Here is a 12,621-nt window from a genome sequence, read left to right as displayed (position 1 = left end):
GAAAACTTTCATTTTTCTGCTATTTATTAAACATACATGGTAAATAGCATTCTGTAACCTACTTTGTCAGTGCCTGAACTAAACTTTTGGCCAAGCTGTCAAAGTCAAACTCAAATAAATGTCAAATGACTCAAATGTCAAAAATTGCCAATTTTTCACGAGTGATCGAGTGGTGGTGCACTTTTAAAAATAATTAATGCAATAGTTCAGATTGCAATCAACTCGTTAACCGATTATTTGTGATCGGTATATAATCAGGCAGTAATTCAGAATGGCGTTTTATTGCTGTGGCAGGTATGTTGACATTTTATTATTATGTAATGCCTACTGTTGTGGTACAGGTGGAATAGGCATTTCAATATTATTGACTGCTTTGCAGATTAGGAAATACAGCGTTGCTGGGAAATTTGGCGAAATTTCGGACCGCGTTAGGTACTGCGACATACGCTCAAGCGGCGTCTGTACCTAAGATAACAATTAAAAAATTTGAACCACCAAAAGAAGAGCACTATGATATTAAGAACGAACGCTTGAACAGGCCTTTGTCGCCCCATCTTACGATCTACCAGTTTCAGTTAACAACTGTTCTGTCGATTACGCACAGAACTACAGGTATGTATTTCTTATTTATTTGCTTTGCTTTAAGCAGTCACAAGACCATATATTTCAGGATTGCCACCTTATCAAAATTAACTACCTAATTCAGAGACATCTATTAGGTAGGTACCTAGTAGAAAAAAGTAGCTTGCTGTTTTTGCCTGTGTAAATTAAAAAAGTTAATCCAGTCAGTGTTCCATTTAACTACTATGCGCAGGGGGATTTCTGTTACTATTTTATTGATTAAAAGTTAGAATCCGCCATAACAACAGAAAATTAAGTAAAATGTTAATGTTAAAATTTTCCTAATTGCCTCTGTCATTATCAAATTATCATTATAATGAGTTGCTGTTGATGCAATGCATTATGCAATGAATGGTTACCGATCAATTCACAAAAAACAAATAACAAAGTTTCATTCCACAAATAATGTTTGGCAAAATTTGGATTCATTTTATGATTGTTATAAAACTTCTGGTTCCTTCTACAGATAATACACTTGACAAAACAAATTACCAGACAAATAGTCATTTCATAAAATACAATTTGACAAACAATTGATTTTTTATGCATGTTTATTAGTAAAACAACAAAAACATTTTTTTTTGATAAAATGCCCTTCCCCCATAAATTAAGTTTATGATATTATAGGATAGGAAAAACAGGCATAGAGAACGAAACTAACTTTTAATGCTCCTTTTACTAGTACATTGAATACTGACCCCAGTCCAAATTCGAATAGCAATATCACACATTTAGCCATCGATTTCGATGATGCCCCCTATGCAGTATTTATTTACTCGTTTATACCTTTGATATGAGTAACATTTCGTTTGCGCCGGGCCTGGGTTTTTCCCCATACATTTTGAGCACTGTCCTTTTTAATTTAGCCTAATAAAAATATTATTGTTTTAGGAATCATCTTAACTGGATATGCAACAGCTTTTGGACTGGGAGCGTTGATGCTACCCCACGATGTCTCTCACTACATTACAATGATCGAAGGCTTGAACCTATCTCCGGCCACCATCTTTTTAGCTAAGGTATTACTTGCAGCACCTTTTGGTTACCATTTAGCTAACGGAATTAGACATCTTTACTGGGATACTGCTAAAGGGTTAAGTATCAAAGAAGTATATTCCACGGGCTATGCGATGTTAGGAGGGGCTCTAGCTATAACTTTGTTCTTAGCCGCATTATAATTATGATTTGATAATAGGATAAATAGAAATTGTTGAATTTTGGTATAATTATTTATTTTTGTTCTCATTTTAAGTGGTGTAATAAATTTTATTGAATAAACATAAATTGATTTCGTTTTAATAATGAGATTTCATTTTACAGTCTCTTGTAACTCTATGAAATAGTTAACATGGGCTTAATAAAAAAAAAAAATTAAACAACTCCACAAGCATTGAGGACGTCATGGATATTTTTGAATTTTTCGAAGTCTATTTTCTCTGTAGTTGCCAAACCCTTTGCATCATTCTGAAATAGAAAAAAATTTGGTGAGTGTTCATCATTATTGTATGATATTGTAGTAAATTGTGAGTACCTTCTCAGTCTGAGAAGAGACCCATCCTTAGTAGCGAGCTGGCAAAGTGTTGACCATCGCATCGTGATGAACCTTGTTTACATAAATTATATTATAAACTAGCTGATGCCCGCAACTTAGTCTGCGTGGACTACACAAATTCCAAACCCATATTTTACCCCCTTAGTGGTTGAATTTTCATAAATCCTTTCTTAGCGAATGCCTACGTCATAATAGCTATCTGCATGCCATATTTCAGCCTGATCCGTCCAGTAGTTTGAGCTGTGTGTATATAGATCAGTCAGTCAGTCAGTGAGTCCAGTCACCTTTTCGTTTATAGGTACATTTAGATGTGGAAGTGGGATCTATTTTCATGTAGATCTTAATGAACTTTTTATATAAAAAAAGATTTGAATGTTAAAATATTTCAAAAATGCCCAAAAAATTTATTTAAAAAATTGCCAATTGGAACTAAATCTAAATAAAATAATTGGATGATGTGTTTTTGGGTGGCATGAAGTGTAAAATAATTGTTTTAAAACACTCACATTGAAGATAACATTGTTATTCTTGAGGAACTCCCCGTAAATATTGAACAGGTCAGTTTTATCATCGAGCAGTTCCGCCAAGCTCAATGGAGTGTGGGCTATGGATACGTCAGACAGGAAGTCCTTAGCTGATAACCAAGTCCTTGTGGGTGCCAGAGCTATGTTGCATGTTGCAAAGTTGGTCAGACTGTCGCGACCACCAGATTCTCTGTTGAGGCAGAGAAGCTCGTACTGTGATGCATCAAAGTTTGATAAATCTGCACCTGTAAGAAATTGCAAGAAGTCTAGATCTGTTATAGTTCTTGCATTTCCCGAAGGCGAGTGGCTCATGCTTGTGTTTAAGTCGTATCGGTATAAGTAAAGTACAGTAAATGTGTGCGTTTGATGCGTCTGATTGGTCCGACATGCATGCACACTTACGCAATGCCCACGTATACGACGTAAACCAACCACAAGTAAAGTTCACTCGCCTTCGCGAATTGCAAGAACTGTACTTATTTTTCGGTGCTCTACATTTTGTAAGTCTTGGATATTTTTTTTCTGGCATTCATTTTAGATTAATTGATAGTTTGTTTTTAAAGACAACACTAGTGAAAGATCCCCATTTCTTTTCAAATTACGAAACTTTAAAAAACCATTTTCTGATTTGAACCAGAATGTTTTATTTTAGCATGTTTAATTTGGCACCAACATCATTACTTCCCATCAGTCATGATTGAGTTGAGTGCAAGCCTAAAATTAAAAGAACTTGGTACCAACCCATAAGAAAGTACTTAAGTGCCAAAAGTTCTTATGTTAAAAATGTGGCTTTAGGCTTACTCAATACGAAGGCGACATCAGCTCTGTCCTCTTGGAGACACACCCATGGTTTGTTGTCGCTTGAGCATTGTTTCTTCAATTTGGAGACGTCATCACCTGTCAAAGAAACATGTGGATTGTTGTTTATACCAACTTTGTAAATTGTATTCCTTAACTAACTAAGCTTTGGATTGGTACTGATTCTGAGCACAACCTAATTTTGGAGTATTCGCATACTCTTCTTACTTATGTAATATGAAAAGGACAGATGCAGTTTGACAGTTTTAAATATTATTTTTAGATGGTAAACCCGTGATTTTAGCATACAGTCGCGAGCCTACTGTTTAAATTTGTAGCGTGCCCTGAAATTTAGAGTCTTTAAATGTAAAGTTCATATTCTGTCCCTTTTTAGCATTGTTAAAAAGAAAAGGATGCAGATACTCTAAATTTAGTTTAGAGACAGACAACGGAATCAGTGCCAATGTCAGGCAACTTTAGGTAGGACAAAACAGGTGCAGATTACATATTAAGTGAATAATGAGATTTTAATGTGAACATGGGCCAGCAGTATTCTTAACCGACTTCAGAGAAGGAGGTGACATCTACCTCTCAGATTATTTTTTGGCTTGTCAACTTCAGGCAGACAAACTTATTAAATGAGAACAGCTTTGGAGTATCAGACAGATCTGGGCAATATGGTACAGTAGTATTTGAAACCGACTTCAAAAAAGGAGGTGATATAGTTAACTACCTGTTAGATTTTGTTCTCTGGTTTGGCAACTTCAGGCGGACAAGACCAAGATCTCCAAAGTTTTTAACGCACCGGTCTGCGAAGATCATATTGATATAAGGGCCGTGGCAGAATTAATCCACTTGGATTAATTTCTGGCTTGTCAACTCGGGGCACACCATGACCCTGAGAAGAAGTCTCCGAAGTTCTTCACGCACTGGTCTGAGGAGATCTTCTGTTTGTTGATGAGGTAATACAGCGAAGCCACTAAACTTGCTGTAAGCAGGGTCTTACCAGCCTCTTTATCCCGATAATGACCACTCACCTCTTGGATTATTCTCTGGCTTGTCAACTCCAGGCAAACACGACCCTGAGAAGAAGTCTCCGAAGTTCTTCACGCACTGGTCTGAGAAGATCATCTGTTTGTTGATGAGGTAATACATTATACAGTGAAGCAACTAAACTTGCTGTAAGCAGGGTCTTACCAGCCTTTTTATCCCGATAATGACCACTCACCTCTTGGATTGTTCTCTGGCTTGTCAACTCCAGGCAAACACGACCCTGAGAAGAAGTCTCCGAAGTTCTTCACGCACTGGTCTGAGGAGATCTTCTGTTTGTTGATCAGGTAATACAGCGGCGCCGCAAAGCCGCCGAAATTGCTGTACGAGCTGTGGCAGGACCTGAACGAAAAACCGCCAAATTATTGCCCATATTTCTTTTCCCCGATATTTCTAGCTCAAGAGCATCTAAGGCAAAATAAACATCTAGATATGTAAGCATGTTTCATTCTAGAGTGCAGAATGTACTTTGGCATGGGATTGTAGTCAAGGCTAAAGCTGCAGACGATCAACCTTTCGGAACGCACCTTTGAGTGTCAGTGCACCAAAGCCACAACTGACTAGTGTGGGCGTCTGAAAGACCAAGTCTTCATATAAAATGTATGACTCTGACGATCCCCCTTCTGTTGCATTTCGTTATACCACAATACAGTTTGCGCTATAAGTGAATTACAGAAGATCCTTGTCCCGATCCTTAATGCGGATTCGAATTCCATGCCATCAGGATTTATTTAATTTGAACGACCAGTGATTAAAAAAGTTGCTGTTCTTGTAATTTGCAACGGCTCATGAATTGTTTGGAAATGCTACTTTATTCAGTTTCTAGACGAGTTTTTGTCTTAGGTTGAATCATCGCTTGCCTACCAGTAGCAGAGATCATTAGGTGTTTGAAAAAATTTGGAGGCTTTATTTATTTTGTTTATTTGAAAGTAATCAACAGCGTTAATACATAATTATTATTTAAATTTAAATCTAGGTATAACAGAAAAGAAATTACTGTTTTACTGGCTTACCGTTTTCCCCTCAAGTCCTCGGCATTATTGAATGCAGTGTTTTTCTTGACCACTGCCACAGCGTAGTTGGGTGTTTTCGTGGAACCATACACTTCATGGAAGACTGGGTGAAGGTTGTATTGTTTGGAAGCCGATGCTACTCTCAAACCATCTACAGCCGCTAAATCTGAACCGTTGTCTTGGACCTATGGGGTTTTAAAGAGCCGTTATTTTATATTATATTACATAATATAATTGAAATAAAAATTAACATTGAAATAAGCAGTAATATGGTGAAAAACGGCTACCTAAATTTCTGTACCTAATTTTCGGTATAGGTACCTGTTCGGGACGGTCTACTGCTAATAATGAATGGAGTCAAAGAGTTAAATGTTTAAAAAAAGTTGCAGTACATGTGACAGACCACCTATCTCCTCATGTTAAGAGGTTTAGAATAATGCCCATCTACGAAATATGGCACCATATTTCGTGAGTACGTGAGTACATTGGAGAAAAGTACCTACGTGAAGAAGCCAATGAAACATTCTAATAAAGACACGAAGTTATACCGAAATTCTGTGAACAGTATTTATGTAGAACTACAAAAGTTGCTAAGCTTGCTTGTAGCAAAGGATGTTAAGATCGTAATTTTTCCGGAATCAGGTAAATATAAAACTTACAGATTTAAGGCAGGCCTCTTCCGATGATTCTTGGACGCAGTCTAGCTTAGGTCGAATGTCCCGGCTGAATGCAAACACTGACATTGCCCTGCACTTAGCTAACTCTACGTTGGAAGTTACGCACAACCTAAAGAAACATGGAAATGTTATAATTTAGCAAAATTAGTAAGGTTAGTTTGAAGGTTTTTGGAGTTGAAGGGTTTTTACTTAAAATTGGATTTTTTTAGTTTTGATCACCTAGTATTTAAAGACCTTGAAAACAAAATCGTCTTGTAGTCGATAACTTTTAAAACCGATTTAGCTTTATCTTTCTGAATTTCCTTCTCCTTTTGTGAAATTTTTGGTCTGTTTGGAGGTTTATCCTTTGTTCTATTATAGAAACTAATTAGAGTACTTAATGTGACATACCCGTTTTAGGCTTTGTGGATATAAATGGACTCTGTTTCTAGTACCTAAGCGTATTTCCATTTAAAACTGCATGATCATATAGGTAAATCACCTTCGGTGATGTTTTGGTCAAGTGCAAAAAGATTCACGGAAAACCTTGAAAATATTTAAAGAGGAAAATCTTAGTCTCGTTGTAAGTAGTTTATTTTATTTGTTACGGAACCGCCCACAAAATCACATATTTAGATTACAAATGTTATTCTTTAGCAAATAATAACTACGATAGTTCTATGGCCGCTAAACATTATTCCAGTTAAATGCAGAGCAGTAAACTAAATAAATAACATACCTATAGCATATCGATTCCAGGATGATGAATTAGTAAGTATCTAGTAGTAGTTGTTTAGTAACTGGATTATTGGCATTCTACTCTATTTCAGAGCGCGCCCAAACCGTTGCGCGTTGAGATATTCAAGACCCTAAGGCATAGTCAAATAGTGATAGCAACTCAATGACCTTTAACCGTCATAGCTCAAAGGGTTGCTGAAGTGGTAATGGGCAGGGCACATAGCTCGTAAAACTGATAGGCGTTGGGGTCCCAAGGTGCTGGAATGGCGACCTCGCACGACCTTTAACCGACATAGCTTAAAGGGTTGCTGAACTGGTAATGGGCAGGGCACATAGCTCGTAAAAGTGATAGACTTTGAGGTTCCAAGGTGCTGGAATAGCGACTTCGCACCGGAAAGCGCTGTGTTGGAAGGTGGACGGACGATGTCAGATCAGTCGTAGGGAACCGCTGGATTCAGACGACGCAAGACCGTGGTGTATGGAAGACCGTTTGACGATAATGATGATCTTTAAAGCATTTCAGTCCAGTGTTAAAAGAAAACTGGACTGTTGAAAGAGGACTGGTATAATATAAACCGGCCATTATGAGTTTTGTCTATTTCGGCAGTGTTTACCTTACAACTGGTTCTGGCGGGCCGTGTCCCCTCTCGATGACCTCGGTGTAGTTGGCCTTGCTCAAGTAGTCGGCAGGTTTGATGGGGATGTTGTCAGCTACGTGGTGGATCTTGTCGGATAAGCCTAGGACTTTCGTGAACCACAGTGGTAATGGTTTAACTCCAGCTCCTAAACATAAAAAATGGATGTAATGACAGCTAGATACGGAAAATCGGCGTTGGAGTATCTGGTATCCCAGATATGCACCAAGATGTTTTTGTCTGAGATACCTGCGGGGTGATTACGTAAAACGTTGCAGTAGCGACAGCAACGCGACAGCAGTAGCAATCCGACAGTTCATTTGCTCTCTCTCTCTTCTTCTTCATCTTATTTTGCTTTGTGGCTATTGCTGTCTCTCTCTAGCCGGACGTTTGACAGCAATGATCGCGAGATTTACGCCTGTCGCAAGCCTGTCGCGAGATACGTAATCACCTCGCCGGAGTCCCAACAAGCTGATAGACTGGTAGATTGGAGGTACCTTCTTTTTGAGATGTTGCATTATTAAAGCGGTGATAAGACGTCGGCCTTTCAGTCGTGGGATTCGAGGTTTGATCCTGGGCATGCGCACCTCTACCGGAGTCTACTCTGACTTTTCGGAGTTTTAAGCAATTTAATAGGTATCACGTGTTTTAATGGTGAAGAAAAACATCGTGAGGAAACCTGCATGCCAGAGAATTCTCCATAATGTTCTCAAAAACATTTAAATAATACTCTTTGATTAAAAAGTTGGTCTTTCCATCTACGCCGTGTTTTATCCTGGAAATAATAAAAGGAGAATGTGGACAATAGGGTCTTTTATCCACTTACCAGCATTGGCCAGTTGCTTTATCTTCTCCCTCAGAGGTGACAGTTGAGCCAATACGTCATTATGCCCCAACAATCCTTGCCAAGGTCTGGCAGCCCACGAGCAAGCCTTCTCCGTAACCGGTACTTTAGAACCGTCTGCGCAAAGATACGCGAACTCGTCAGGGTTCTCTGTTGACTGGCTAGCAGGAGTAGTTCCAACAGGCAACTGGTAAAAAAGAATTCTAATATGAATCCTGGGCTTTGCTATACTTATTGGAAATATTTTGTACTAATAACTCTTATTAGGGTTGCTATACACATAGTCGGGTTGGCACATTAGATTCAGCAATTTTTATTGAAAAAAATAACCGAGCCCATCTGCCTAATCTATTTTTTGATTTGATTTTTGCACACTGTGTGCGACAGTAGATTGTGTCGAGTCTAATTATTTTAGTACTATCTGTAATTTCCCCACATTTTTGCAAAATAAATTTGATTTGATTTATCTATCTACCTCTACCTATGTAGGTACATATATAACTACTTAATATTGTTACATTTACCTACCTAATATTAATATGTTCGACCCGATCGACAAAACTTTTGAGTTTCATTCGGCTTGTAACCCAAACCCATCTTCGTTGCCATTTCTTGCCAAGTATGTCGCACCTTTAGCATAATTTGTAGACCCCTATTTTGAAATTTTAAGATTCCGACTTTGGATCATTAAACTAAAGTACCTCGGATGACCATCTTCTTTGTGGCGTAAACAGGAACAAAATTAAATTTTCGACGTTTGCTTACTTCTAAGTGTATAATTCTCAAGGGTTCGCCCTGAAATTATTTTACCGCCCGACACGCAGTGTCGAGCCGACTATGTGTCTAACAACAATTACGCAAAAAGTTAAACTCCAAGCTCTTATTTTTCTCTTTTCACTTGTTTGGGTTTTGAGCCACTTAGCACCCCTTAAAGGCTTTGTGGGCCGAGTTCACAAAGGGGCGCTGTAAAGTGGCTTTTATAAAGGTCATCATATTGCTAAAATCTTTAGGGTGTGTTTTGTGTAGGTATCTAAAACTAATGGATTTCACTCTGGTTCCATTAATTTTTATTATGTTCGTGTGCTTAGTTTCAGTTGAAATAATGCTTTTTCTGTTTAGTCACTGTCAGACGATTAATAATTTCAGTTGGTACTTACTACGTAAAACTGGGTTATTTTGTTTATTTTTTATTTTTGTTTATTTGAAAGTAATCAACAGCGTAAATACATAATTATTATTTAAATTTAAATCTAGGTATAACAGAAGGCCAAAAGAGATTACTTAAAATTATAATTAAACTATTTTAACAGAATAGAGTTAGAATAAATGTAGGTATATACAATAATAAAATAAAATTACAACAGTAAAATTATAAAAGTAATAGTTGATTCTTTCAACATTATTAATCAACCTAGAAAATTGCATACCTATATTATCTTGTCTAATATGTATGATATTTTCAAAATGTCATGTGATGTGATTTTCACAATGAATATTTGACAAGTCGGTAAGGATGAAAAATCAGAAGTGGGATGCGCAATTTTCATTGAGAATCTTTTCCAAAATAAACACTAAATATTATTAGGTTTATTCACACCAGAGTAGGTATAGTGCGTCATTGCTATTATAGCATGCTCCATTGTCCAGCGTTAAACAACTTTGAAATAAACTAAAAAAAATATCTTCTCTTCTTATTCGAGAGGAGAACGGGTAATGGGGTACCGATGGGCTGGGATGATGATGATGTTTACAAATAGAATTTTGTTTTAATAGGTACATACCCCGAAGAACTTGCGGGTAAATATGACCTTGGTGAAGGCCACCTCACCGCCGTTGTGGGCCAAGCACCGCAAAGCGCCATCGTAACCACTGTATATGTCCGGATAGTCGCATTTATCTGGATGCTCGCACATTGCACACAGCTGACTGTATTGCGCCTCTGTAAGGAAAAGTACTTACTAATTTAGTAAAAAATTAAAAATAAATAAAAAAGTGCTTACTATTATGGTAAAAAAATGGCGCGTGTTACTTTGATGCGCGGATGAAGTAAAACTAACCGCGCTTGGGATTACATTTTTGAAAATGAGGTTTGAAAATAGATCCTTTAATTTATACCACACACTTGGTACGTAGGTACTTTAAAAACAGCTCGATAACAGATGTCACTATCAAAACAGCTGTTCTGTTTGGTGGCCATTTTAAATACGCACGGAACCATAAAATGATCTGCGCACCTAAAGAAGTTTTACTTGAATAAAGAAGTAGTATCACAAACCTTTACAAAGACAACGATAGTCTTTGTAAAGGTTTGTGATACTACTTATAGGTACCTACTACGCACTCTATGGAAATCCTTTTAGTTTCGTTATCTCCGTCCGTCCACATCTTTCGCTCTTTGTCTGTCTGACTGACTCTTTGTCCAATATCTTTTATCAATATCCGCCCGTTTGTCTCTTTGTCATCTTCTCTATTCATCAAAATGAAAGAGATCCCACGGGATTTTAAAAACCTAATTCCACGCGGACGAAGTCGCGGGCATCAGCTCGTGGCCTAATGAATGATAGATCCGAGCTAGGATAGCGCGGCAGAACTTGTAATGAAATTGTAGCGTAATTTCGGTAGGTACGATATAATGGATTGGGGTGTCTTGGAGTCGATAGGTATTTCAAACTGCCAAGTAGGTACTAGCTAGCTAGAGTTTTTGCGTTATTATGGTAAAATGAGCAAGAATCTTTTTTATTTTACAACAATAAGTAGAGAATTTTCTTTCCTTGCCATATCTCGTTATAGTGTACGTGGGGATAATTAAAATCCTGGCGTGCCGAACAATTGCTCGTTGTCGCCTGCAGACATTTTTATTACTTTCGAGATTGGGTCGACGTGAAAAATGCTTTAAACACAATATTATTTTGATTCAAAACATACGCAGTAGGTAGTTATTTGAGCGAAAAATGATATTTTAGATTTTAGTACAAATTAAAATTAAACTAACATTAATTGTTAGAGTAGACGGTAGGCACCTACTTTTCACTTTATCTTTAAAAACAAACGTCTTTTATTACAATAAAACATTGTCCATGATTTATCATTTTTCTTTTCGGGAACACGCAGTAATTCAAATGAAGTGGTTTCACAAGCAAGAGTAGTGTAGTGTTCGATTCGATAACTACTTCAAATTGTAGAAAATCTTTACATTGTATCGTTTGTCATTGTACAAATTACCTTTAGGTGTAGATATATTATTATTAATATTTGGGGACTATTTAGATTATAAGTAATATATTAAGACCTTTGTAAACTACCCATATTTAGCAAATAAAATTATTTCATTTCATTTCATTTCAATAATATAACTTTCAATATTTTTGGAACAATTAAAACATGTGACGACCTCCCTGGCGCAGTGGTGAGCGCTGTGGTCTTAATAGTGGGAGGTCCCGGGTTCGATTCCTGGTAGGGGTTTAGAATTTTATAATTTCTAAATTTCTGGTCTGGTCTGGTGGGAGGCTTCGGCCGTGGCTAGTTACCACCCTACCGGCAAAGCCGTGCCGCCAAGCGATTTAGCGTTCCGGTACGATGCCGTGTAGAAACCAAAGGGGTATGGGTTTAATAAAAACTGTCATCCCCCTTCCAGGTTAGCCCGCTATCATCTTAGACTGCATCATCACTTACCACCAGGTGAGATTGCAGTCAAGGGCTAACTTGTATCTGAATAAAAAAAATAAAAAAATGTCCACATAATGTTGGTTGACACTAGTCCGTGGTTGACATAGTGTCGATAGTTTCTTTACAGCAAACGCTGAGTGTCTTGCCGGCTCTTTTCAATAGGTCCAAAAGCCGGCCGGAATAATTTGATTTTGATTCGGGTAAGTGGTTCATAACTTGAATTACCTACCCATAGTAGGTATATATTTCTAAAATCTCCTATTCTCTCCTACTCTATGCTTCGCAATTCGTATGTGAGTATGAGTATTTTCTTATCCGAAGCTTTGCTTAGTTCTGCATGGTATTTATAAGAAATTTGCAATCATTACGCCATACCACCTGCTGCCGTGTTTCAAGTTTTACTTCTCTTGCAATATAAACTTTATGAAGACAGTACAAGTTTTTGGGTTTTGAAGAGGCGATAAAGTATGAATTACGTCAGATATTTTGACGATAAATCGTTTCTTCTTGAACAATTACTTGCC

General features: G+C 37.4%; 2 protein-coding genes across 2 annotated transcripts in view; one reads left to right on the top strand and one right to left on the bottom strand.

The window, feature by feature from the left end:
* Positions 1-116: 116 nt before the first annotated feature.
* LOC117986666 (succinate dehydrogenase cytochrome b560 subunit, mitochondrial-like) lies at positions 117-1,923 on the top strand. Its single transcript, XM_034973539.2, has 3 exons — positions 117-294; positions 380-612; positions 1,513-1,923. The coding sequence occupies exons 1-3, from the start codon at positions 272-274 to the stop codon at positions 1,797-1,799; spliced, it is 543 nt and encodes a 180-aa protein (XP_034829430.1). The 5' UTR covers positions 117-271; the 3' UTR covers positions 1,800-1,923.
* An 18-nt stretch (positions 1,924-1,941) lies between these two features.
* Tsf1 (Transferrin 1) overlaps positions 1,942-12,621 on the bottom strand; it is a 28,407-nt gene continuing 17,727 nt past the window's right edge. Inside the window, exons 6-14 of the mRNA XM_034973542.2 lie at positions 10,213-10,370; positions 8,414-8,618; positions 7,567-7,735; positions 6,218-6,344; positions 5,559-5,743; positions 4,724-4,887; positions 3,499-3,594; positions 2,680-2,942; positions 1,942-2,085 (exon numbers count right to left, since the gene is read on the bottom strand). Coding sequence (XP_034829433.1) covers positions 1,993-2,085; positions 2,680-2,942; positions 3,499-3,594; positions 4,724-4,887; positions 5,559-5,743; positions 6,218-6,344; positions 7,567-7,735; positions 8,414-8,618; positions 10,213-10,370 — 1,460 coding nt within the window. The 3' untranslated portion in view covers positions 1,942-1,992. The remainder of the gene's footprint in view (positions 2,086-2,679; positions 2,943-3,498; positions 3,595-4,723; positions 4,888-5,558; positions 5,744-6,217; positions 6,345-7,566; positions 7,736-8,413; positions 8,619-10,212; positions 10,371-12,621) is intronic.

This window comes from Maniola hyperantus, chromosome 11 (genome assembly GCF_902806685.2).
Source record: "Maniola hyperantus chromosome 11, iAphHyp1.2, whole genome shotgun sequence".
In the NCBI taxonomy this organism is placed as follows: domain Eukaryota; kingdom Metazoa; phylum Arthropoda; class Insecta; order Lepidoptera; family Nymphalidae; genus Maniola; species Maniola hyperantus.
The sequence above is the reverse complement of the archived record's forward strand: the minus strand, read 5'-3'. Positions and strand labels throughout refer to the sequence as shown.